Source organism: Crocodylus siamensis, chromosome 2, assembly GCF_052110815.1.
Source record: "Crocodylus siamensis isolate JL-2025a chromosome 2, ASM5211081v1, whole genome shotgun sequence".
NCBI classification, from domain to species: domain Eukaryota; kingdom Metazoa; phylum Chordata; order Crocodylia; family Crocodylidae; genus Crocodylus; species Crocodylus siamensis.
In genome coordinates, this window is record NC_143396.1 from 31,114,990 (window position 1) to 31,142,934 (window position 27,945).

At 43.8% G+C, this 27,945-nt stretch overlaps 1 protein-coding gene and 1 long non-coding RNA gene across 7 annotated transcripts in view; one reads left to right on the top strand and one right to left on the bottom strand.

The window, feature by feature from the left end:
* The window catches only part of LOC149870118 (uncharacterized), a 94,396-nt gene extending 68,341 nt beyond the window's left edge, over window positions 1-26,055 (bottom strand). For 3 of the 5 annotated variants that reach the window (XR_016440689.1, XR_016440687.1, XR_016440686.1), the window contains exons 1-4: window positions 25,920-26,055; window positions 12,110-12,229; window positions 11,048-11,250; window positions 5,221-5,291 (exon numbers count right to left, since the gene is read on the bottom strand). This is a non-coding gene — a long non-coding RNA (uncharacterized LOC149870118). Of the gene's footprint in view, window positions 1-5,220; window positions 5,292-6,786; window positions 11,251-12,109; window positions 12,230-25,617; window positions 25,740-25,919 lie in introns of those variants that run through there. The other 2 variants (XR_016440685.1, XR_016440688.1) reach the window with 2 other exon arrangements.
* The window catches only part of CPEB2 (cytoplasmic polyadenylation element binding protein 2), an 82,640-nt gene continuing 77,424 nt past the window's right edge, over window positions 22,730-27,945 (top strand). For both annotated transcript variants that reach the window (XM_090035603.1, XM_090035605.1), the window contains exon 1: window positions 22,730-26,047. In XM_090035603.1, coding sequence (XP_089891729.1) covers window positions 24,938-26,047 — 1,110 coding nt within the window. In that variant the 5' untranslated portion in view covers window positions 22,730-24,937. The remainder of the gene's footprint in view (window positions 26,048-27,945) is intronic.

The window sequence follows — 27,945 nt, forward strand, 5'->3', positions numbered from 1 at the left end:
TCAGCTCTCATCTGTCTTTTATGGACTACTACATTTTTGCATCTAGTTTCTACCATATCATTTGATGTAAGCTGAACTGTATGGACTTAATTTTAGCAGTGCTTCAAAGTCTCCATCAAATAAATACTGATCTGTAAGTAGGAGCTCCTTGTTTCAGTAAAAGACTAAGGTATATTCACTATCAGGGATCCTGGTTTTCTCTGATAAAAAAAAAATCCCCAATTTTCAGATTAAAAAAAGTAACCCAATATCCACATTGTACCATGATTAAAATGAAACACCACTACTGGGAAAATGTGGATTTGAGTTACTTTTTTAAATCTGAAACTTAGGGATTTTTTAAATCAGAGAGCGCCAGGATCTCTGCTCACTGTGTTAATTCTGATTCTGAATTTGAGAGTGGTATTTAAACTACATTTATTCCTTTCCTACTTGTGTAGCCTTATCGTTTCAAAATAGTAACAGCTATTGCAAGATAATAAACCCATTTAAAATACATTGGAAGAATCAAGACATCTTTTTTTTAATACCTGGAGATTTTAAAAATTAGATTATATCAAATCTGGGTAATTGGGTGCTAACAATTGATCATCTTCATTGTTATATTTGGTTAGATTAGAATCCAAGTATTAAAATGAAGAGAAAGTAGCAATAGTTGTTTTCTGAGACAGTTTTCTGGGAATAGCTGTTTAGTCTAGTCAGAGATCACAGGGAAGTAGTAGATTTGTGGTACTGTTTTTAGACTGTTATTTTTAGACTTGAAGAGAAGTTTACAGATTTATAATTTATAATGTAATATAAAAATAACATGTCAGTCTTCCCTTTTATTATTCACAGTTTAGAAAGGAATAGCATCATACAAGGGTGATGGGTATTTTATATCAAATATAATTTTTCCTGTTATAGTTTATTTAGAATTAGAACAGATAGTGGGAAGACAAGGCATAAGAGATTCAACATCTCACTGACATTCAGAATATGCATGTTTTTTTCAATACCACCAAAGCCATCTATGGCCTAAGCACTCAGGAACCAACACTCTTGAGACCTAAGGCTGAAGGAGACTGATCAAGGAAAGGGGAGCTATCAAAGCCCATTGGAAGGAGCATTTTGAAGACCTTATCAATCGAGACTCTGTTATTGATGAGAATGTTCTCAACTTCATCCCGCAACTCCTAGTCAAACATGATCTCAGAATCCCTCAAACCCTTGACAATGTAAGGAAAACCATCAAGCAGATGACGAACAAGGCACCTGGAGCTAATGGAATCTGCACAGATATCTTCAAGGAAGAGGGATAGGAGCTCACATCACAATGCCATGCCATCTTCTTAAGGATATGGAATGATGAAGAAATCTCAGATGATCTCAGGAACACCATGATTGTGACAATCTTCAAGAAAGCTACGCGTCCCTGCAAGCTGATATTGGCGACCAGGGTGAATGACTGGAGACCCTCTGGGTTAAAATCCATGGGGAACATGGCACAGGGGACACAATGGTGGGAGTCTACTACACACCTCCCACCCAAAGTCCTGAGCTTGACCAGGAGTTCACCCAGGAAATTGGCTGAGGCTGCATGCTCCAGGACCATGGTTTTCATGGTGACTTCAAATACCCAGACATCTTGTGGGAGGATCACTCAGCAAAATCCAAGGGTCGCAAAGCTTCCTCTCATGCGTGGATGACCTCTACCTGACTCAAGAAGTCTATGGGCCAACGAGAGGTAAAGCGCTGCTCGACCTGGTACTGGCTACTGGGGAAGACCTAACTGGCGACATAGTGATCGATGGGAAGCTGGGTGACAGCAACCACGAGCTGATCACCTTCACCATCCGCTATAAAGCTGGCGAGTCAGTCAGCAACACGGAAGTCCTTGACTTCAGGAAAGCTGACTTTGACAAGCTCAGGAGGCTTGTCAGTGAGGCCCTAAGGGACCACAACCCCAGGTAGAGGGGAGCTCAGGAAGAGTGGCTGCTCCTCAAGGGAGCGATCCCTCAATGCACAAGCTAAGTCTATTCCATCTCGGAGGAAAGGCAGCAAGAGGGCACAGCAGCTCCCCAGGCTCTCCCGGGATCTAGCAGACCTCCTGAGGCTAAAATGAAAGGCCTACAAAGGATAGAGGATGGGATTCGCCACCAAAGAGGATTACTCTGCACTGGTCCAGTCCTGCAGGGAGCAAACCTGGAAAGCCAAGGCTGCAACTGAACTCCAACTAGCTTTGAGCATCAAGGAAAAGCAAGAGCAACACTGGACCCCTGCTGAACCAGATGGGGCAATTGACAACTGATGCCCAGGAAAAAGCCAACCTATTAAATGGGTACTTTGCATCCATCTTTCATCAGTCCCACTGGATGCCCATGCCTGCTACGGGACAGGGATGTCCGGGTGAGGGAGATCCCCTGTCCTCCATTAATGCTGACCTCATGAAGGAACACCTTGAGAAGCTGGATACCTTCAAGTACACCGGCCCTGACAGTCTACACCCCAGGGTACTCAAGGAGCTGGCGAGCGTCATAGCCCAGCCCCTGGCACGGATCTTTGAAAACTCCTGGCGCTCTGGTGCAGTGCCCGAAGACTGGAAGAAGGCCAATGTGGTGCCTATCTTCAAGAAAGGGAGGAAAGTGGATCCAGCTAAGTATAGGCCCATCAGCCTGACTTCTAGCCCAGGGAAGATGTTAGAACAGTTTATTAAAGAGGCCATCCTTAATGGACTGGCCGACATCAACATCCTAAGGAATAGCCAGCATGGGTTTGTTGTGGGTAGGTCTTGCCTGACCAATCTCATTTACTTCTACGACCAGGCGACCTATCACCTGGACAAGGAAGAAGAGATTGATGTCATATATCTTGACTTCAAAAAAGCCTTCGAGCTGGTATCTTATGATCACCTCTTGGCGAAACTGGCTGATTGTGGCCTTAGGTCCACCACTATCCATTGGCTGGGAAATTGACTCTGTGGTCAGACCCAGAGGGTTGTAACTGATGGAAGTCACTCATCATGGTGTCCTGTGACCAGTGGGGTCCCCCAAGGTTCTGTCCTTGGACCCATATTGTTCAACATCTTCATTAATGATGTGGACATTGGAGTCAGGAGAGGACTGGCCAAGTTCGCCGATGACACCAAACTTTGGGGCAAAGCATCCACACCAGAAGACAGGCGGGTGATCCAGGCTGACCTGGACAGACTCAGCAAATGGGCAGATGAGAACCTGATAGTGTTTAACACCACAAAATGCAAGGTTCTTCACCTTGGGAGGAAAAACCTGCAGCATCCTTATAGGTTTGGCAGTGGTATAGTAGCTAGCACTATGGAAAAAAGAGACTTGGGGGTCATGATTAACCACAACATGAACATGAGCCTGCAATGCAATGCTGCAGCTAGTAAAGCGACCAAAATGCTGGCTTGCATCCATAGATGCTTCTCAAGCAAATCCCGGGATGTCATTCTCTCCTTGTACTTGACCTTGGTGAGGCTGCAGCTGGAGTACTGCATCCAGTTTTGGGCTCCACAATTCAAAAAGGATGTGGAGAAGCTTGAGAGAGTCCAGAGAAGAGCCACACACATGATTGGAGGTCAGGAAAACGGACCTTACAACAACAGGCTGAGAGCCATGGGACTCTTTAGCCTGGAAAAGCGCAGGCTCAGGGGTGATCTGATGGTCACCTATAAGTTTATCAGGGGTGACCACCAGTATCTGGGGGAACATTTGTTCACCAGAGCACCCCAAGGGATGACGAGGTCGAACCGTCATAAACCACTGTGAGACTGTTTCAGGCTGGACATAAGGAAGAATTTCTTTACTGTCCGAGCCCCCAAGGTCTGGAACAGCCTGCCATCAGAGGTGGTTCAAGCACCTACATTTAAAACCTTCAAGAGTAAATTGGATGCTTATCTTGCTGGGATCCTATGACCCCAGCTGACTTCCTACCCTTTGGGCAGGGGGCTGGACTAGGTGATCTTCCGAGGTCCCTTCCAGCCCTAATGTCTATGAAATCTATGAAAGGAGACATTATTTTTCTGCTCTTTGACAGTATGCGTGTAGTAGTTCTCAGTAATGGATCTACTGCAGATCCTTCTGAGGTTAAGATAGGAGTTAAGCAAGGCTGCATCAACACTCTTCTTGATATTCCTTAATCCCGATGCTTCACATGACCACCAAGTTTCCAGTTTAAGTAGAGCTACACTATTTAATCTTAGCCAACTCCGAAACAAAAACAAGACCAGCCCAAACACAATCATTGAACTCTAGTACACTGATGAAGCTGTAGTGTGTGCTCACTCAGAAGCAGACCTTGAGGCAATCGTCAACATCTTTACCAAGGTATACAAGAAAATGGGACTGATGCTTCACATTTAGAAGACAAAGGTCCTCCATCAACAAGCTCTTAAGGAGCAGTGCCCAGCTCTGGTAATTCAGATTCAGAATGAGAGTCTGGAGAATGTTGAATATTTTCCATACCTCAGATGCCATCTCTTGCAGAAGGCTGTTATTGATGACAAAATCCAACATCAGCTCAAATGTGCAAGTGCAGCCTTTAGATGCCTGAGGAAATGCATGTTTGAAGACCTTGACATCAGATCTGAAACCAAGCTCATGATTTATCAAGAAACTGATTCCCACCCTATTGTATGAAGCTGAGATGCAGACAACATATAGAAGACACCTCAATTCATTGGAGAAGTACCATCAACACTACCTGCATAAAATTCTCGGAATCCAGTGGAAAGGTAGATGCATCAACATTAGTGTCCTCTCACAAATAAACACCATGAGCATCAAGGCAATGATCATTCAACATCAACTTTGATAGGCCAGCCATTCCATTCAGATGTTCAGCTCCAGACTCCCTAAATAAGTTTTATTCTCTTAGCTCAATCAAGGCATATGCTCAGAGGGCAAAGTGTTTCAAGGATGTCTTCAAGGCCTACTTGAAAAAAATGCAACATCAACATCAATTTGTGGGAGACTATCACCCAGGTCTGCCCCAAATGGAGGAAGAGTTTGTAAAGATCTAAGTACTTTGTAACCTTATGAGCAAGATGGAAATGCGGGGGTGGCAGAAACAGCATGTCACAGACCAAGTAAAAAATCTGGAGCCACCCAACCCACATGGAATCACAGGCCCGAGTTGCAACAGAGTTCATTGATCTTGGTTCTGCCTTGTAACAGGGAGACAAACAACCTTGTTATGAGATACAATACTAGTAAAACTTACCAGGAGTCAGAGATGCCAGGCACAGATGGTGATGTCATCAAGTGGCGTCTCATGGCGGGCCAGTAACACACCTAAAAGAAGACATTAATTGTTGACTGGAAGAGGAGTGCAGAGGAAGCATTGAAAGATCGCCACCCACAAGCCTCTACCCCCGGAAGACAGAGTTTGAGAGAGAGCAACCAGGAAGGTTGAGGCAGCTCATCCAGAGGCATGGGAACATGTTAGTGACTTGTCAGGATGGACAGTACGCACCCAGAAACATGGAGGTAACTTCCTCGACCAAGCAAGAGGTGAGAAAGCTCAGGGAGATGGGTGGACATGGGTCTTGTGTTTGCCACATCTCCCACAGGGTTATTATCTGCAAATGTAATAATTCTACCCTCTATTTCATCATCTCCAGCATTCTCAGGGGGTGCACATGCACCCCCATGCACCCCCTGTGTGTCACCACTGTTGAGAGTGGTTTTCCAATCAGCTGTGCACCCACTTTATAGCTTCATCTAGATAATAGTGTACTGATGAGAATCTCAAATTAGAAATAAAAAATTGCACCCAGAAGGATAATAAAGCTTTTCTGGATATATCGTGAATTCCATCACCTGAAGTCTTTAAACCAAGATTAGATGTCTTTCTAATCTAGTGTATTAGCTGTAGGCTTGGTACAGGAGTTACTAGTAAATATTTATGTCTTATGTTAATTTACACCAATGATTTTCAGCCAGAATGGCATGGCACCCTAGGGTACTTTGAGATCCTTTTAAGAGTTCAGCACAATATTAGCACTGTTAGGTGTGCCAATACCTAAACATTAGCACAAGATAAACACAGAGATTACAAATAAGAATCCATTGAGCCTAAAACATTCTGACCTGTAGAGACCAAATATAATTCCCAAGTGTCACATATTCTTGAAAACCTAGTTACTCTTTATGAGATTTAAGTGTCTCTAATGTTCCACCAATTTTTAGGTATTGGGTATATTAGTTGCTGGGAAAAATAGGTTTTATTTATTAAACTCATCACTAAATTCAAATATTTGTAAATAAGGACAGTGTACCTTAAAGTGAATATTTTCATGAAATACATGTTTCTGGTTTCCTCACATCCTGGCAATGTACTTGATATCCACTCAATTTTCATTGCTTTCAGTGACTTGATGAATTCTCTATTATCCTAACCCAGGACTGTCCAACTTTGGTGCGGTTGGGAGCCACACAGCACACTAGCCATATGCTTTGGGAGCAGATGCCCCGTGAAGTCATCCTTCCCCGCTGTGTGGGCTGCCCTGGTGACTCCCCGCAGCAAGGGCACCGCTGGCAGCACATGGCCATCCACCCCTTGCCACACAGGCAGTACCAGTGACATGCAGGCCCCTGCCCCATGTCTCAGGGGTATCACAGGTAACACATGGCCCCTCCACACCTTCCCATGTCATACAACAGTTGGAGGGACAGCTACAGAGGTCTACAGGCCACATGTTAACTGCTCATGGGCCAGATGTAGCTCATGGGCCACAAGTTGGACAGCCCTGGCCTAACATATCTTGAAATCTGGAAAACCAAAATAAAATTCTCAGACAAAATCTTTAATGAAGGGCTTAGTTTTATTAACATAATTAAGCCACTGCAGATACACTTGTACACTTCTGTGTGGGCATATTTATACTAAATGGTGTATTATACCAGAACAGAAAAGAATGTCATAAGTGTATCAGTACAGATCTTCTAGTAAATTTCTTCAAATAGACAAGCATTTTTAATGTTGAAAGAGACAGGATTTTTCACTTTCTCCAAAACATTTTGATTTTCTAGCTTTGAAACATCTATGGAGCTTTTCTATATAGCTGCAACATAATAGTTTAAATTACAGTATTCAGTGTAAGTAATTGTTTTAAAATATGGACATTAGAAATAAAGGTTCCACAATTAGCTTGACCTGATCTCCTGCCAAACTACACACCATTTGATATATGACATCCATAATAACTATCACACTTATCCAAAGGTTTTTTTCAAATGTTTTGGGAGCTGTTCAAGTTTTAAGTCATCTCCCCTTTATCCTCTCTAATATAAGTAATCAGTAAATATAGCCTTTTCCATTTATTTTGGGGAATGCATTACTTTGTGATCTATGTCACTGAACTGGATGTAAATGGATGATTGAGTTCAAATCCACAACGAAGGAGAATTACATCATTAAAGAGGTCTTTGTAGTCTCGAAAAAAAGGTAAGCAGTATAGTTCTGACTTTGTCCTGGTTCTTTAACTTCATCACATCATGGGCTAACTTCTAGTTTTAAGAGTTAAAATTATGTTTAAAAAGAAACTCAGACACATAAAGGTAAGGAAATCAACATGTAAGGCCAAACAACCTTGTTGCATAAAGACTAATGCCATACAGTAAGCATAGCACTAAAATCTTAATGAATGTGGACCCAAACTATAGTAAATTGATTTTTAAAAATTAGTTGTTTTTCCTATGTAGTTGTTACTATAGGGAAGAATTAAGGTTGTTTGGATGATTTAATTGTGCATTGTGCATCTTAATACTTTTGGGCCACGTCCAGACATGCATGGATGTTTGGTTCCCCAGGGACAATTAGTAGCAGCACACCTTGTGCTAGTAGCAGCACACCTTGTGCTGCTACTAGCTGTCCCCAGTGAATGCCCGCACCACGCACGTGCTGGCACAAAGCAAGTTACCCCAGGTAGGGTACAGGAAGCTGAGGCCAGCACCCAGCTGGACCCAGCAGTCTTACCTGAAGTCCTGGGGGCCTCCTGGGCTGTAGAAGTGGCAATCCTGCTAGGCAGAGCCTGGCCAGCAGTGGAGCACAGCTCCGGATGGCCAGGCTCTGGCTTTGGGCAATGCATGCTGCTACTGCATGAGTAGCTCCGTTTTATTTCTCCATGGGTTTTTTTGACCCTTGGATAACCAAGGGTCAGAAAACCCCACCACACTGCTTCCTTACAGAGTGGAGAAAAAAACATGCTGTATGTGACACTGCAGACATGTCTACTGTGCCATATACTGCATGTTTTGTTGTTCTCCGCACTATAAGGGAGTGGAGAACAACATACTGCAACACATACTGCATGGCCACGCTCACCTGGACATGGCCTTGGATACCTTTACCTATAAATTTCCTAGAGTTGTAATATTTACTTTTTCATATTTTCAATGACAAAAAAAATGTTTTTACAATAAAATTACAATTTTTTTCTCAATCTATACTTAATTGTATATAATTTGGTTTGTTTTTTTGGAGAATATTCTCTTGCTTCTCTCTTTTAATTGTTAAAAATTTCATGTACCAGCCATAAACAAGAAACCCAAAGATAACACTATCCAATATAATTAATAATTTAAATATAGAGATACATTTTTTAAATAAAATTTAACTTCTAAGCAGAGATTTACTAGTATAGAGTGGCACAAAACAGCCAAAGTATGAAGGCCACTTAACTGCTTTAGCCTCTTTGCCATGTTGTTGTAGCACAAAGTGGGAAATAAAATTTGCCCTTAATGCAGACTTGTAAACCAAGAAGTTAACTCCACTTTATGTGAAAGGTGATAAGAAGGTCTAGTCTTTTGGTGGCAACTAGATCTGGATAATTTTTTTCAGCAAATATTAAATTAGGCAAAATAATTTAGCATCAAAAACCCACCAAATTATTAATAAATTCAGGTCTATTTTGCCAAACAACGCTGACTCTAAAAGAAATTGGGGTCTAGAGAAGTAGCCGTATCCAGAAGCGTAACTGACCAATACTATGCCTCGGGTACTACGGGGTACTCCTTTTAAGCAGGATTAGCCTAAAATTGCAATTTTTAAGATGCATTAAGGGTGCATGTCCACACTTGCATGCCCTTAATGAACCTTAAAAATGATGATTTAAGGCTACTCCTACCTAAATTTGATACCTGCATAAAGCAAGTATCAAATTTAGGCATGATTAACTAAGTCGTATTAGCCCACGTGAGATGCTTAATGCGGATTAACATGTCTGCACAGCGCTAATGCGACTTAACTAATTGCACCTAAAAGTTAACGTGCCTTAATGTGCATTAGTGTGTCTACGTGTAGATGCGTGCCTAAATCACCATAATGCACATTAAGCACAGGCGCATGAAGTTTAGGTGCATGTAAATACACGTGTAGACACAAACACTGTGTTCACCATATCATACATCTTCCTGCAGTGGCTCCAGCTGAGACAGCATGGAAGGCAAAGTAGTGTCCAGAAAAAGAGCAGCCAGTGGCCACAGTTCATTTTGCTGAGAAAGATTGTGTCACCTCCTTATTTTGCTGCCAACTTGCGTGTCCAGCAGCCAGGAAAACACATCTTTTTAATTGAAAAAAAAGGAAGTGATATCCCTCCCAGTAGCAGTGAACTACCAGCTGTTGCTCCTGCATTGCATGCCACCAGCACTTCCCTGCTCCTCCTCCTGCTAGAAATGGAACCACTGCAGGGAAGGTGCAGCATGTTTATGAGGAAACAGGGGATGGGGGACAGGAGGGTGAGGTGCCCCTTGCTTAGGCAGCACCCATAGCTTGTGCCCTCCTCACCTACTCACAGTTGTGCCACTGTCCTTCTATACAACATCTCACTGTTTACTGTACATACTCAGTATGTGGGAGACTTGGGTCCAATTTCTTCTTCTGCCTGATAGGATTCAAACACGTATCATCCCACTTCCCAGGATCATGACCATTAACCACCAAGCTAAACAATTATTCTCACCTACCTGTCTCAATGATTGTTTTGTATTTATGCATGAGCAAAGAAAGGTAGTTAGACATGTTAGTCTGAAGTCAGGCATCAGAAAGGGTAGATTTGTACCTTATAGATGAACTAAATCAGTGACATCCAACATCTGATTAAATGAGCTGGGGTTCACAAAAGTTTGTTATATATTGCCGGTTTAGTTGGCTATAAAATAAAAATCTACCCTGCCTTCTGCTTGTATCTATACAAAATAGAACTGTTCCTGCAAGAGCAAGTGACAGAACCATGTCCAGACTGTGCTATAGCCAGGGGGTTATTGATTCAAGTTTGGGATTACCAAACTGCAGCTAACACAACCATACTTATACCAAACAGTTACAAGTATTTTTGGACTATACATAAAACATAAGATATGGAAACTAATATGTTCTGATTATAATGTTTGAAGGAAGTGGACAAATTGTTCTACACATGAAAGATAGGAAGAAAGATGTATCTTGCAAATTAAATTAATGAGTCAATGCTTGTAAAGAGAAGATTGCCACGTTGTTAAATTTGGGGAGAACAAGAGTTGACATTGGAAATCAGTGGTGAAATCCAAAAAGATCCCCCCTCATGGGGGAATAGCCCTGTTTTACATACCTATTATATGACCAAGATAACAAATGGAATTTTAAAAGTTAACATATGGGCAGTTTTACATGTGTGCACGTGAAATGATGCACATGGAAGCACCTTAAAATAATACAAGGCATTTTGAGGACCAAACAGAGGTTGACAGCATCTCTAATTTATAAAGCTCTCTTCAGAGCCACTTGGTATTTATCATGAAATATATTAGAGTGTAGAGAGGCATTATGAATTTTTAGCTGAATTTTTATAGTGTCTAAATTTCCTTGTCATTCTTGACAACTGTATGCCGGACATTTTAAAGACAATCCTAGTATCCTTAAGTTTGACAAGTAAAAGCTGTACATGACTGCTAAGAATAAAAAACCTTCTCATAAATCAAGTTTGATCTCAGACATTTCCTTTCTCCTAAGTTAGAACTAATGGCAATAACCGCTACCACATTACTGAAAAACTAAGATGTCCATGTACCTAGAAGAAATTGTGATATTCAGTTATCACATCAGAAGAGGCAACCTGGAAATAGGATTCATTCACTTTAATCCATTACTTTGTCCTTCTAAATAGCTTTTCTGTATGAAGTTGACATCTTTACTTTCTTCTGTGGAGACGTCTATTTATTTTAGCAATATTTTATGTTTGATGCTCTTGGGAGAAACTCCAACCATCTCTACCTTCAAAACAAAGAAATAAAGAATCAGAAATACTCACTGGTACACACAAGAAAATATTAATCTATTTGGAAGCTGAGTAATTAAAAGGTAACAAGAGAATAAAAGCAACTGGCTAATCGGTCAGTTCTGAGTAGGGTCTCAATCCTACAATTTAAAACATTCAGGCTGGGCCCAGCAAATTGGGAAAAAATTGCCACAGGAAATAGAAACTCCATTAGCACATATTTTCACAGAATCTGTCAAATCAGGAATATGAATGGAAAATAGCAAACATAGCTCTTATTTTTAAAAAGGGGAGAAAATAATCCAGGAGATTACAGGTCTGTCAGTTTGACTCCAATGGTAGGTACCAAAGGAAAGGATAGCTACAGATATGGAAAGAAATAAAAATAGACAAAACAAAACATGACTTTATCAGAGCATGATTGTGCCAGACTATTTAATAACATTCTATGACAAATAACAGATTTCTTGAATAAGTTTAATGCAGTTGAATTAATTTAGCTAGACTGAAGCAAAGATTTTGCTGTCATGCCTCATGGGAAATTATTGTCCTAACTGGACAGAGATCAAGGCTACAACTGCAAGGTAGATAAGGAATTGTCTCCAAGAGAAACTACAGTGGATCATGTTCAATGGTGAACTATGAAGAGTGGTTACCAATGGTGTTTAACAGGGATCAGTCTTAGGGTCCACCCTGCTTAATATTTTTAACAAGTCACCTCATGAAGTTAAGCTTGGGGGTATTGCTAATATGGAAGAAAAGTACTTTATTATACCAAACAATTTAGATAATCTTGCGTAATGGAACAGTAGAAAAGGAATGAAATGTAATGGTATGAAATGCAAAGTCATGTACCTCGGGATCAATAACAAGGACTTCAGCTATAACATGTGGGTGCACAGACTAAAGAGGAAGAGAAGGTCCTGGTTACACTGGTTGACTGTAGGATGACCATGAGGTGACAGTGTGATGCAGCTGTGAAAAAAGAAAATGCAATTTGGTGTGTATTATAGCGGGTATAGATAGCAAAACAGACTGAGAAAGGATACATATCTTACAAATACATCTGTGGGGTGGATACTAAGTGTTTTAGGCTGAAAAACAACACCAGCACAAAGCCAAACTGGTGCCAAGGATGTACTAATATCATTGTGCAAGGCAGGGCTGTTAAACACAGGGCTGATTCACAAGCTAAATCAGGCCTGCAGATCCTCATCTCCCACTCCCTACGTGAAAGATCCAGTGCACGCAGCCCCCCCCCTAAGGACCCACACCATATGCAGTGCCCACCCTGGCTGGTCTGGGATGCTCACTGTAGGTGGAGCCCATTCTGGCTAGGACCCATGCCACATGTGGCACTCCCCTCCCCACAACCAATCTGAGATGTGTGCCACATACAGCACCTACTCCAGTCAGTACAGGACCCAAGCTGTATGCTGTACCCCAGACTGACTAGAGCAGCCACCATATGCAGCATGTATCCTGACCCTGCAGCCTCTCCCTGCTCACGCCGGGCAGGCCCTGCAGCCTCTCCCTGCCTTCCGCTCTATATTGAGCAGATTCTTTTTGGTATTGGGTGGTGGAATCGGAGTGTGCTCCATCCACTCCATGCATTGACCTGGTATTACAGTGCTTCCAGGACCGGTGCAAAAAATACAAAAAAAACTGGCCAGGGGGCTGGGGCTGCATGTGGCACAGATCCCAGACCATCCAGGGTGGGCACTGCATGTCACCTGGGTCCTGGAATGGGTGCTGTCTGTGCTGGACCTGTTGTGCAGCAGGAAGGGAGGTGGGCATGCAGGATGCAGCATAGAGGCCAACTCATCTATGTAACAGAAGTATAGTCCAGGTTTGATGGTGCAGTTTTCTAGGAGAAAACTCCCCACTGGTCAATAGATATCATGTGGGAAGTAGCCTTACCTTAGCAAGAAATGCTTAACCAGTCAATAAATCTCTACTGCCGCTACTATCAACACTCCACCCCCCACACCCCCCAATAATAAAACCATCAGAATCCTAAACACACCTTTCCCAAAATGTGATATACCTGATTCAACCCCCCACATGCCCTCATGGCAACTACATGGCTGAAACTAAGCAGCAACTATAGACCAGAATGAACTCTCACCAAAAAAATATAAAGAACAGACACGTCCGCCTTTAGGAGAACAGTGCTCACAGTACAACCACTCCCTCTCTGACCTCACCATCCTTGAACTCAAGGGAAATCTACAGTACTTGGCACCTTTAACAGGTGAACTTGGAACAAAAATGTATAAGATGGCTGGAAGCTAAGAACCAGAGACTTAACACTGATGTTGGTTTTATGGTACACTATAATCTACCCGACTTCTGAATTCTTTTCATATGTGAAAGGTGAGACTGACCCTCCTTTCTTCTGATAGGTCTTGATCTCAGAGTAATCAGTTTCTTTTCTTCTGATAATTGTTTGTCTGCTACCTCAGAACAACTTCTTTCTCCACTCTCCTACAACCGTTTTTTACTATGCTATGTTTGGTTTGTAGTGGCCAGACCTGATGAAGAATGTTGTACATTTGAAAGCTTGTCTAACTCTATCTCAATTGTGCAGTTGGTCCAACACAAGATATTGCCCTAACAACCTTGCTTCTTGTATAATTTCTGAATCATCACACCTACATTACTTTTATACTACCACAAGGGAGTTAAGACCTTTTCTTATAAAAAAAGATTAAAAGAGCGTGGCTTGTTTAGCTTTAAAACTTACACAAAAACTGAGCGTGGTAAAGCAAAATAAGTCTGTGTGACGTTTCCAACCATATTTAAATTATTTCTGTTCTGAATCTGAATTACAATCTGACATGCTGTGATGAAATGGAGGAAGGTTTCCTTCCAAACTTCTCAAGGTCTGGCTCTGTAAGAGGTTCATGTGAAGGATATGAGAATAGGAAAGGCACAGGGGGCTGGTGGATTGCACATTAAAATTGGATTTCCCTATCTCCCTCACAAGAATATGTGTAGATTAATTAATATTTGCAGAGCACTGAAAATAAAAGTTGAAATGAAAATATTCAATAAAATATGCCCTGATATAGAAGTGTAGGGTTTTTTAATGCTGTAGAAAGCAAAATCCACCTACCCCTTTCTTCTACACAAACATTTTACACTAATATAACCTATACTTGTAGCCAGTCTTCTGCTGGTGTTACTGAGCCCAAACTCTTTGAAATATTTTTTAAACATACAAAAATTAACTTTCAGATTACCAGGAGGCAGAACTACCAAACTATGTCTACTCATGAATTTATGTTAGTGAGTGCAAAAGTGTGCTGGCCATGGAGTGGCAAGTATGGTCCAAGACTCCATTTCAAGGGTTGTAAGAATGAGTCATAAGACCCAGAGCCACATAACAGCAATTTGGAAAATGTGTTTCCTATAAAATGACCACAGTACAAGAAACATTGGAAAGGTCTTTCAAGAGAGATCCTAGGGCTTAAGTGGGACTGAATAATTCCCTACTCAGAGAGTATATCTTTATGGGACACTACAGTGATGTAGTGGTGCGTCCATGGGTGTCTACATATGACCAGCAGCTACTTCACTGTATTAGCACGCTCTTCCATTAATTATATATTTAATGTCAACAACATGATTGGTGCTGTCCAAACACAAAGAAGTTACACACCTAAAAAAAGACAAAAAACCAAAACAAAACAAAACAGGCTGTTCTGAGGCAGTTCCCATCGCAGCACAGTCCCTGACAGCACTTTTAAATGAATGAAGTTTCATATCCTATAGGCAGCTGCACAGGCAACATATGTGCAGTTTGTACCACCACAAAGGGGCTGTGGTGCCACAAACCACATGTGCCTGCATATCTGGACACAGCCAAGAAGTTCAGGTTAAATTTAAGCCAATGCCAAAATATCCAAGAGGTTATGCCAGAGACATGTTAAGCTCTGAAAATGGGGGAAGTTCCATTTACAAATAATCGACAAAGATGGTATCTATCTGAAGTCAAGTGGATAAATGAGATTATCTAAATATTGAGAAAGTTAAAGAGGAAGGGGTCAACAAAAAACCCTAAGTTACTCCCGAAGAAGTGGAAGAGAGTCAGCAAAAACATGTTAAACTTCAAGGACAAGTCAAAGTAAGGAAAGAACCAGAAGATAAGAGTAGCATGAAGGTCTACTTAGTATATCAAGAGAGAGATCAAAAACAGTAGGCACACCAAGAAGAAGGCTAAGAATCCAATGACTTCTTTGAGGGGCAAAAAAGGTGTCAGAGGGCTGTGAGAGATGTTCCAGAGAAAATAGGGGCTATCAGTACAATCAGTTAAAATTTTCATATATGAAAACAATTCAGTGTGGGGGACAGGACCATAATTACCAGTTAGCATGATGTGCATAATTTCACCAAGTGAAATTCATCAGCCTCATAACTCCTGCTCTTCAGCCATGACAGATCTTTACATCAGGATTGGATGTCTTCCTGAAGACTTCAAGTGATGGACAATCCACTAGTATTCTGTTCTGATGACTCATAACCCTAACAATTTGCTTCTTATTTGGACTAAATGTATCCAGCTTCAGCAGATCTTGTTATGTCCTTATTAAATTAACAAGCCCTTTACTGTCAGGAATCTGCCTCTCATATTCTCCTGAACTGTGATCAAGTCACCTCTCAATACTCTATTGACTAAACTAAACTGGTTAAGGCCATCCAACAGAGAAGCAGAAAGCAAACAAAAAAGAAATAAGATATAATGCCCCTGCTGAGCAGAAATCAGACCAAAAGTACTAAACTCCATTTCACTAATCCCCAAATAAGAGCCAATCTGGAAATGTAAAAGGTATAAATATTGAAAACTTGACTTTACTGAGTACTATGTAAATGTTCTCTTTCTTCTGAGCCCATCTTTTCTTTTAAGTAGGTTTAATGTCTCTTTGAACTGGGTACAAGAAACAAGAATGTTCTTGGATAACCAAGAACCTTGATTTCCGTAGTTTAATAACTTTATGCTTCTAAGTGGATTGAAACATACTATATGATTATTTTTTATCACACAGGAACTGCATCACAGAACACATTTTCCAGTTATCTGTAAGCCTCAACTAATCAGGTGCTGAGTCAGAGGCCTACATTGTCATTTAAGGATAGACATTTCCGAAATATTTCAATTAGAGCCATTTAAAGAATGTGAAAGAGACTCAGTACAACCAGGAGGAAGGGAAGAAGCCATTCGACTTTCCAGTCGTATTGGAAACATCAATTAATAGAACCGATCCCTTAAATTGTCACAAGAGCTAATCCCAAATTATATATTTGTTCTATTAGGAAGACAGGAAGCCCTGAATTAAATTTAAATTCCTTCACACTCATTTTTTTTAACCTTTAAATATACTTTTACAGGACATACTAATCTTTTGTCACATTTTGCACTGGTTTTTGACAAAGAACAACCTTAGCTCTAAGATATGGAACACACCAGTATAATATAGCCACTAGTAAAAGACATACAGAAGAACATTACAGAAGCACCTTAATTTACTATACTGATTTTCCCACTGAAATTTCCTTTAAATACTTAACTGTGATTATACTTTTAAAATCTACCATATTCAAAACTTACATATTCATTTTATATCAAAGTCCTCTTATTATACCTAACATTTGATTTGTGTAGTATAAAAGCCTTACATTTATAACTGATATGTTCCAAATCAATTCTACCTGCCATCGGATATTAAGTTAGATGCAAAATTTTCCGTATCAACTGATCAACCTAATATTAAACTTCAGATTTTAGATTATAAATTAGCTAAAAGTTCCCCATGAAGCTCTGCGCCCTCTCTCATTAATAATAGCCTGAATATTTACCATATTTACTAAAATATAAGACAAGTTCCTTCCTCCCTCCCGCCCCTGCGATCAGCATGGGGGGTAACAGCCATCATCTGACATTTGCATACAAGGAAACCTTATTAAATACATTGTCTATCATTAAACTGATGCCCAATGCAATATGTACTCAGGATTAAAAACTATGAAGCTGATTAAACACACCCAACCCACTAGAATAACTATAAAAAAACATAATCCATATTGTACAAACAGAACCTGTCACAAGAATAAATTAGTGAAGCTTAATCTGAAAAAGATACATAGCAGTGCCCATTGCACTCACTCCCCCTCAGTACCTAATCTTTTTCAAGTCATGGTGAACCACTACAGTGAATGCATTTTAACTGCTGCTTCACTCCCACAGCTGAGCTGCAACTTTCTTTCCCATTTCCAATGATTCTTGTTTCTTCACCAGCCTTAAGTGTCTGGCAAACATCACCAAACAGGGCCCGAAACAGTTCCCACAGAATCCCTCTGTTGCCCCCTCTCTCAGACTGCTGCATATAATTAGTGCAGCCCCACCCCCCCATGAGGTGGTGCCAAGCCAAATTACTCAATGCTTCATCCGCATATACATTTTTGGAGGATCCCAGGACTCATGTCAAGAATGCCCAGTTCTAGTCATGAGTGTGAGGGGCTAATAAGCACATGGAGCCTTCGTGGGGGTGGGAGGTATGCAGCACACACACATACCGAACTAAGGGTCACCATAGCTTTAAATACTGTTGACTCTTCTGGGGCCCAGCACAATGAACTGTATGGTAAATCACAAACCCTTTGGCTTGGTTTGACCTATTCAACTAGTCACTGAACTATTATCATGCATAGTTTCTGCTATATATAAGTAACTATAAAAGTGTTGCTTAAAAGTATGTTTATGGAATACCTGGGCTAAAGCTTTCAACAGTTTTAAAAAAAAAGATAAAATGCCCCAATTCTGGATAAACTAAGTCAATATTTTCAGATTTGCTTTTCAATTCTGTGCTAGGAAGAGCAGGGTCTGACAGTAAGGAGAGGGAGAAGGGACTGAAGGGGGAAGAAACTGGTGGGGCAGAGGGGAAAGACAGGAGCTAAACTCTCTCCCCTCCCCCAAGCTTTATTTTCCCAGTGGGAGAGGAACAAATTCATGGCAAATCTCCAATAATTAGATTCTATACCTGGGACATTATAACAAATTTACAATTTTTTCAATGTTGGGGGTAATCCTATATTTGAGTTAATATGGTATTACAGTGTTTAACATTCCAAATATGGCAACATATTTACATAGAAGAATATGATGCATTTTGGACTCAAATTGTGGATCCTGTTCTGTCAGTATATGAAGCTTTGGCAAAAATGTTGCATTATTGCATAGAAATAATCCAATCCCATTTTACCTTTGGATCTTGATTTATTGCATAGTCCAGCAATGACAACAACAGTGTTGACATACTTCCTTGAGACCCAGCTATATTTGCACACTAGACAGGAGCTTGACAAAACTCAAGTACTATTTGGGCTCGTTGGCTCTGTGTGATACAGGAGGCAATGCAGAGAGAGTACTGAACTTTAACTAAGCAAGTCTGAGCTTGCTTCCTGGCTCTTCCATTTACATACCGGGTAACTTAAGGCAAATGATTTTACCGCTTTTGCCTTAAATTTCCCTTCTCTTAATGAAGGAAAATGATCCTTTGTAAAATGCTTTTGTGACATAAAGATAAATCTACTATTTAAGGACCACCTAGAACCTACATTACCTTTACTGTCATTACATGCATTACATTGATTGATGCAGAATTTGACAAAAGCTTCAATAAAAGGAGCAAATTCATTTTTCAAAAAAGAACATTCTTTACATCAGAATTCTGTTTCTCTGAAAACTTGCAGAATTCTAATTCCTGGGTTTAAATTCAATAGTGAGAGAATTTACCAAGCACTTAATATTTTTATTTACTACCCCAAGAACTGCACTATCAAATCCTTAATATACCTGAGATCATTGGTGACGCATTGGGGGTGCACATAGGTGCACATGCATCCCCTGAGCATGGCGGTGCACCCTCTACGTAAAGGCAGCACCTGCGGGTGGTCGCCACTCCCCCCTCCCTCACCGCCGACACCGCTGGCAGCGTCTGCGGGGGGACAGCAATTGCCACCATGCTCCCACCAGTGCCACCGTGCCTCCCCAGCCACCGGGGGTACACGTCATTCATGCCTGAGATACACAGATGACATCTTCATCATTTGGACAGAAATCCTGCAGTCTCCGATTGATTTCCATCAAAAATTCAACAATCAGCATCCCTCCATTGGACTATCACTTGAATACTCTAACACCAGCATTTCCTTTTTTGGACACTGTGATCAATATCCAAGATGGTAAAATTCAAACCAGCATATATAAGAAACCCACAAACCAACATACATAACTACACAGAACTAGCAATCACCCCAAACACACCAAGAAAGCTGTAATATACAGCCAAGCTCTTCAATACCACCGAATTTACATGAGGAGAATACCTGTGACCATCACCTCACAAATCTCAAAATGGCCTTCAGCCAACAAGGGCACTCCTCCAGAGAGATACACCTTTGCACCTTTGAAAGAGCCACATGAAGACTTACTGCAGTTTAAAAATAAAACCCCCACAAATCACACACCATTAGTTATGACATATCACCCTTCCTTGGAATCTACACAGAAAATCCTCAAACAATCACAACCCATACTAGAAGAAGACCCAATTCTTAATGAGATCTTTCCAGAACCACCCATCCTAGCTTTCAAACAAGCACCAAACCCCACTAACCTCGTCACCAGAAGCAACTCCCTACAACCCAAACCACATCAACCAATGGATCCAGACCATGCCATGACAAGAAATGCAAAACCTACCAACACATCTCCATCACCCCCACTATAACTACACCCCACAACAGAACCATCGTCATTCCTAGATCTTATACCTGAACCTCCAGAAATGTGATATATTTCATCCAGTGCAACAAATGCCCTGAGGGAAAATATGTTGGAGAAACCAAACAACTGCACCCCAGAATGAATGCACACCAAAAACCTATCAAAGACAAGAATACCCAACTACCTGTGGGTGCACACTTCTCACAGGACAATCACTCCATCTCCAATCTCTCCGTTTTAATCCTCAAAGGGAAATTACAAAACACCTTCTGTAGACGAGCCTACAAACTTCACTTCATAAATCTACTGGATACAAAAAATCATGGACTCAATATAGACTTTGGTTATATGACATGCTACAATCTGCCTGCCATCTGATTCACCAGGTACCTGCCTAACAATCTCTTTTCTACCTTATACTCTATCACTGCACTGTCTCCCTTCAGCCTTTTCCCCCTGCTTTCTTCCCCCTCCCCCGCTTCACTTCTCTGCCTCACCTTTTGTCTTCCTAATTCTACCTAATTACATTTTCACTGACATCCTGCCACACTTTTAGCCTCTTTCATTTTTTGAAGTCTCAGAATAGGAGTTTTTCCATGCCTGAAGAAAGTTGACTGCACCCGAAAACTTGCCAAGAACTTTTTTCTAACTGTTCAGTTTGTCTAATAAAAGATATCACATCTACTCAAAGAACCTTGCCTGTCTATGTCTGTCTATGTCTTTAGAGCAACACAGCAACAACCAAAAACCCAGTAATATTTTTATTAATATTCAGGGAGAATGTTAATAACATACAGTGCCTATCAGACTGCCAATTGCTATAACCTACTTTTCAAAGAGTCTATTCACTTCTTTCAAATATATAGGCAGTTACAGTCTCAGAAATATTCAAAATAATGAAAAATAAATATGAAAAACATGCTTCAGGGTGACACTCCTGAAAAAGGTAACTTCACCCTTACAGGTGGCGACTGGGTAAGAATCCTACGTGATGTTATTTTCTGAGATTACAAATCTAAGTAATTTTCCTCTCTCTAAAAATATCATCTGTGCAGAGTTCTCCTCTTAGAATAAAAGACACTTCAGCAGCGTCCCAGAGGGAAAATGAGAGTGAAGCTGACATGAGCAGCAATAACAAGGCCTGAGCAAATGATGTTAACAGGAAAGGTTGTGCTTGTACTTGAAGTAAAAAGTATGCATTGTATACCTAAAAAGGAAAGAAGCAACTTTTCAGACTTGTCAAGCACACTGTATGAAATCCCATAGCCAATAAACTCTATGCAAAAATTGGTCAACTAAATTTATTTAATGCCAGGATATTAAAATAACTTTTCCAGAATAAGAATATTTCACCTCTTTTAACCTTGCAAACTTTGGAGAAAATGAGGGTCTGTTCTTAAGGGCAAATATAAGCAATGGTTTGCAAACGTATGTATGGAAAGGATACTATGTAAGCCTTTGCAGGTATCTGTGATAGGTAGATATGGCAACCTTGCCTGAGACAGAAGGAGCCTTAACACAACCATTTGGTCTCTAGAGAGGTAAGCTGTATCTGTTACCAAGCCAGTATTATGTCCTTGTGGACAAGTTTCTCAAGTTCCTTGCACTTCTCTCAGGGGAAGAGAAGTTATAAGAACATAAGAATTGCCATATTGGATTAGACCAATAATACTTCTACCTCTCAGAGGCGGGGGGGGGGGGGGGGGGGGGGGGGGGGGGGGGGGGGGGGGGGGGGGGGGGGGGAAGGTTGCCTTCCTCTGTAGCAGAGGGCAATGATCCTGTACCTAGGATCAGCCCTCAGTCTTTTCCTTTCTAAAACAAAGACCTCGGCCTTTTCAGTCGGTCCTCGGATGGCAGCTGCTCCATACCCGATCATCTTTTCTACTACGTACATCCCTTTTGAAATTCGGAGACCAGAAATACATACAGTATTCAAAATGCAGGCACACCATGCATTTATACAGTGTCATAACGATGTGTTTCATTTTGATTTCAGTTCCCACTGTAATGATGCCCAACATTTTATTGGCTTATTTTGGTTGCCGCTGCACATTGAGCCAATATGATCACGTTTGAGGTCTTCTTTCAACACCCTCATGTGACCTCCAGTTCTAAAGATAGTCCATAGCTGGAGGGGTCAGTAGCCTTTCTTGCAATGGTACACTTTTCATTTGTGTCTTTTGTCAAGCCACACTTGCTTCTTTCAGCTGGCTCTCCTAGGCAGGGTGGAAGACATTGTCAGTGGCATACTGAGACAAACACCTCAAGAATTTCATATGCAGCCAGATCTGATTTGATGCCTTTATTAGGAGCTGACAAACAGCAGGACTGATGACTTATCAATTGCAGTTTTCTATGAGAGATAGCAGCTAAGAAGGAACTGACTGGAATATTCACTGGACATGATTTACTCAGCAGTAGCTGACATATGAAGATCAACAGCTAGGCTCTCACTTATACTCTGTTTCTCTGCTTCTGCCATGAAAGGCCCAAACATTAGGGCCTATCAGGAGTTAGGATCTAAGAGTACAAATTGTGCAGAGATGGCAATGTCTGAAACATAATCAATATTTATGTATTTCTGCCACAGTGTCTGCAATATACTGACCATGGCTCCTCATGGTCATTGTGTCAAAATATGCTTTTTGGCAAGTGATCTGTTAACTTCACTCTCTGGTCAATTTGTTTCATCCAGCTTTGTTATAAGCTAGGCTTATAGAGGCAGAGTGTATATTTTTAAATAAATGTTTAATACTACACCTGACATGGAGACTTCCAGGCACAACTAAGTAACTAATACAAGCGCAACTATAATACTCATGTAATGTATAAGTCTGGACGGATGAATTGGAATTTGGGGGAGAATACACAAGCATGTAACAGCCTTTTATTTTATTCCAAAGGATTACAAAGCAGTTTGCAAAAAATGTGTGCATGTCTTCCACGACTTTACCAAATTCCATAGATTGAAATTTGTTTCTTTCCTCCTGAATGCAACACTCTCCAAGACCACAAGAACAAAGGGACTATGCCTGATTTTTAGAAAGACTTTTATTGAGCAGTAACAGCTACAATTGTAAAATTAATTTATAGGCTCACATTTAATGATCTAGTTTATTGTGCCATAAACCCTTGAATCAAGGACAGTTGGATAAAGTAATAATAAAATAGTAACAACAATAATTACATTTAAACTAATAAGAAGAGGCACTGAGCCCACAAGAGGCCAAGCTGGCCCCTGTACAGCGACTGAAAAGGCAATAGCACCCTGCTTTAAACTCTTACTTTCTAGCATTTAACCAAGAGGCCCTACAGCCCTTGTTAGGTATAAGTGTTGCTCCCACCCAAGGTTCAAACTAGATTCCCTAGCTCAGCAGTTCTTAACCTTTTTAGACTCGAAATACTCCTGGATAGATATGAGGCACCACTTGGAAAATGTAAACTATCTTCACTCTTTTTTGCCTCCATAATAATAATACAGCAGTTTTTCTGTTTCAAAGAACTTAAAAACACCACAACTATGGATTTCTGTTTCGTATCTCTGGGTCTTCCTTGGGCATCATGTCTGTAAACCTAATTGAGCTAATAACACTGCTTGGCACCCTTGAAGGGCTCTCAAAGCAGCCCAGGCCGCTGGGTCACCCTCGCAGGGCATCACTGCTCTAGGCGCAGTCAGGTCTGCAAAGGACTTGAGGTTTGGTGAAGGGAAGGGGCCAGCACCACCTCACAGGCCTGGGTTTCTGCCCTAAGCAAATGGGGGGGGGGGGGAACAAGCAAGCTCCAACACCTGCCCGGGTTTCTAGATTGAGTTTTGGCACCTGTTCCGAGTCTCCCCAGGACAGGAGAAAACAGGGCCCTATGTCATGTGTGACACCTCCACTACCACTCCACTGGCCCTGCATTGACGGTCTGCCACTGGGTACAAATGGGCCCCAACTTCCAGGAATCTCGTGAAAACCACATGGAGACAAGTCCCTGGCGCGGGAGCTACAAACTGAGGCCGCAGGAAGAGCGCAGAAGCAGTTCCCCCATCTCACCCTTGAGCCTGCACCTTCCCCACCCCCCAGGCTTCACTTTTCCCACGGCGCCTGCGCCCCGCACGCCCTCGCCCCTCCTCCCGGGGCGCGCAGCTGCGTCAACGCAAATGAGGCGGGGAGCGGGGAGACAGGATTGTCCTCGGGCGAGGGCCGAACAGTCCCTCTCAGGCGCTGGAACAAACTATTTTCCAGCCTCTCCCCTTCCCCGCCCCGCATCCTGGAAGAAACCATTTTGCGCTGCTCACGACAGGCACAATCTGATATTTATTTCATGAAAAATACTGCAAAAGGGGAAAGAAACGGCGCGCCGCTCCAGTGGCACGGACCCCTCCACGCGCACGCGCACACACGCACATACACACGTAGGTTCCACCCAGGGCATCCGTTGCATACTCGCGAGAGCAGAACGAGAATAAAGAAAGGCGCAGCCTTGGGCGGGTTTATGAATAATTCATGAGGGGAGGTGCTCATGAATTATCAAAGAGGCTTGAGGCGGGGATTGTGACGTGGTCTGGACAAGCCTTCCGGGGTTCTTCAGGGGGCTGCGGCCGGCCGGGAGCCGGTGTGTGAGCTGCGGGGCGCGGAGCCTGGGCCCGTGACAGCCCGGCCCCCTCCTCCCCCGGGGGGGACCTGTCACACCAAGCGCTGCCCCTCACACTGGGACTCCCCGCGATTGTTGCGTGTCCCGGGCGGGGGGGACGGGGGTCCCCGCATCATCCCGCAGCTTTGTCCCCTCACTCAGGGATCCGAGCGGGGGGCGCCTGCCCCAGCCCCGCTCGGCGTGGGCGGCGCCGCCCGGCCCAACGCCCTCCCCGCCTCGTCACGCGCCGCGCCCGGCTCCCCGCGCCGCGCCGCAACATGCAGGATGAGCTGCTGGCGGGGGTGACGCCGCCGCCGCCAGGCAGCAGCGAGAGGCTGGGCAGCGGCCCCGCATCAGGACACCCCCCTCGCGGCCACCCCTCCTCTGACTCGAGAGCCCGTCTCAGCCCCCACCAGGATTTAAGCAAGCGGCAGCCGCAGCCGCCGCCTCCGCTGAGCCAGAAGAGGAAAGAGTTGAAGCCGCCGCCGCCGCCGCCGCCTCCGCCGCGCAGCCCAGCCCAGCCCCGCGGCGGCGCCCCCCACCCCCCCGCCTGCCACCGCCGCGCCCCCCCGCCTGGCCGCCCCGCTGACAAGCACCAGCAGCGCCTCAGCGCTCGCCTGCAGGAGCAGCCGCCGTCGCCGGGAGACTACCCGCCCTACCGGCCCCTCAGCCCGGCCGGCTCCGCTGCCTGCGCGGACCCCGATGCGGCGGTGGCCGCCGCCGCCTGCGTGAAGCCGCCCGCGCCTCCAGCCAGAGCCCCCATGGAGTCCCCCCCCAACAGCCACTTGCTGGGCAGCCCCGGGACCCTGCTGCCCGGCGGCCTCGGCTCGGGCTTCAGCAGCCTGCAGAGCCCGGAGCTCCCCAGCCCGCATCACGGCAGCGGGGGAGGCTCCTCCTCGGCCGCGTCCCCCCCGCCCCCGCCGCTGCCCGGCTTCGGCTCCCCCTGGTCGGTGCAGACCTCGTCGCCGCCGCCGCAGGCGCCGCAGCAGCCGCCGCCCCAGCAGCCGCCGCCGCCGCCCCAGCAGCAGCAACAGCAGCAGCAGTCGGCGGCGTCCGGCAGCGGCGGGGGGGGCACGCCGCTCAGCGCGATGCCGCCGCCCAGCCCCGAGTCCGACACCAGCTTCTACCCGGGGCTGCCGTCCTCCATCAACCCCGCCTTCTTCCAGAGCTTCTCGCCCGTGTCGCCGCACGCGCCCTGTGCCGGGCCCTTCAGCAGCCCCTTCTCGGCCGCCGCGCCGCCGCCGCCGCCCATGAGTTTACCTCAGCAGCAGCAACAGCAGCAACAGAACCGCCGCTCGCCCGTCAGCCCCCAGCTCCAGCACCAACACCAGGCGGCGGCGGCCGCGGCCGCTTTCCTGCAGCAGAGGAACTCCTACAACCACCATCAGGTGCGGGGCCGGGCGGGGGGCCAGGGGCCGGGGGCCGGCACGGGCACCGCAGCGCCCGGCCGGGAGGGCAGCTCCATCCTGGCCTCCAGGGCAGCACCCCCCGGCGCGGGCTGCGGGGAGCCTGGTCTGCCATCGCCCCGCCTGCAGGTCGGTGTCGGGAATGAGAGAGGCTGGGAAGGCGCTGCCTGAGCAATCGCGCGGTACCTCGGCACCGCCTGGAGGGCTTTGGGGCCCTGCTAGCCCATAGATTAGGAGGTTGCCTTGTAGGCATCCCGTGAAGTGTGTGTGTGTGTGTGTGTGTGTATATATATATAATACCGTCATTCTTTGAAGGTAGAACTACAGGAGGACGCTTCTCACTTCTTGGCCTCTTGAAGGCTTATTAGATCAAGCGTCGTGGCTTCTTAACCTGGCGGGGGAAATACCGCGGATCTGTGTCCAAGAAGGAAGTTTTCTTGAAACGAGCTGCTCTTCTGGCGTGGTTTAGTACCTGCCGAGGTGCACCGGCTTTATGCCCAGTTTATGGAAATGGGAGTCCCCTCCTTTGCTTGCTCCGAGGGCTTTATGGCTGAGGACAAGCACAACTTGGGGGTATCGAAGCCCCAAGCCTCTGGGCATGGGCCTGCAAGTAGGATGCCTGCCAAAGGGTTTGGGAACATCTGAAGCCCCAGGTGCGGGTGGAGGATATTTGCTGGTAGTAGGGCCACTTATGGTTCTGGACTCATGGGTTTGGAATTAGTTTGGGCTAATTTGGCCTCTGATACAAATTTAAATAAACTTAAAAAAACAAACGTACAGGAGGATACACGGGGTTTGGGTGCTCTGTTGGAAGGGTGCTGCATGAAGGAGAGAGGTGCTGTTGGTCCTTCTTACTGGTTGTAATGGCCAAAGCAACTGTTCCCATCATTGAGATGTGTGGGACATCTCCTTCTAGCACTTCCCAGCCTGTTTATTGCTTGTAGGTAGTAAACCTGGAGACAGATATGACAGCAGAGCTGCTAAAATTAAAGACCTATTAACATTTGACATTCCCTCTCAAGTGCGTTTCACAATGGAGCGGCCACCTCTCCCAAATTCCAGCCAGAGCATTCAAGTTTTACGCCTCATTATTCAGACACACAGGCGGGCAGCTCCATTCTGACCACAGCGGCTTCGAGCAATTTTAAGAGATTAATTTTATTTTTGTGTGTGGGCCCCGTCACCCCCCTTCACTTTTTTAAAAGGAATATTTGATACTAATATGTAGTTAAATGTGACGTGCTTTGATTCTATTTGCATGTCATTTAAGTTACAAGTGCCAGGGTTGTTTACAACCCATCTTTGAGGTACGGTTATTAAACCCTATTTTGATTGGAAATTAGAATGTATGAACACCTGATTTGGGCGATCTGAGTGTTTTGAGAGAGGTCTTTCCCAAAACCGGATTTTAAACATACCAGACAAATGCTGCTGCTTACTACTACCAGAGCTCAGTGGGTCCACCTTTTGGTAGCATGACAACTATTATACTTCAAAATTTTTTAGGTTACATGTCGGAGGCAGTCAAAAGTTTATCTGTTTTCACTTCTAAAAAAGTATTTTCAAAGATGGCTTTTGGCACCAACAAACTGCTATCTTGCCTTCAGAGAACATACAAGGTGCCTCCCTCTGTGGTAGCCCCCCAAAACCCCTAGATTCCTCAGTTGGAAGAAGTTATCTTATCTCCATTGACAAAGCAAAGCTGATTTTTACCAGATAAGATCATGATTTTATCTGTTACACCAGAAATTCAAGCTGTGGCTTCTAAAGATAAAAAAAATCCCATCTTTAATTATGTCAGTGATAGTTTTAAAGTATGGTCTTGGATTATGCATATTCTGTGTAGGAAAGCCAGCCTGCTTTGTCCTTCTTACTTGACA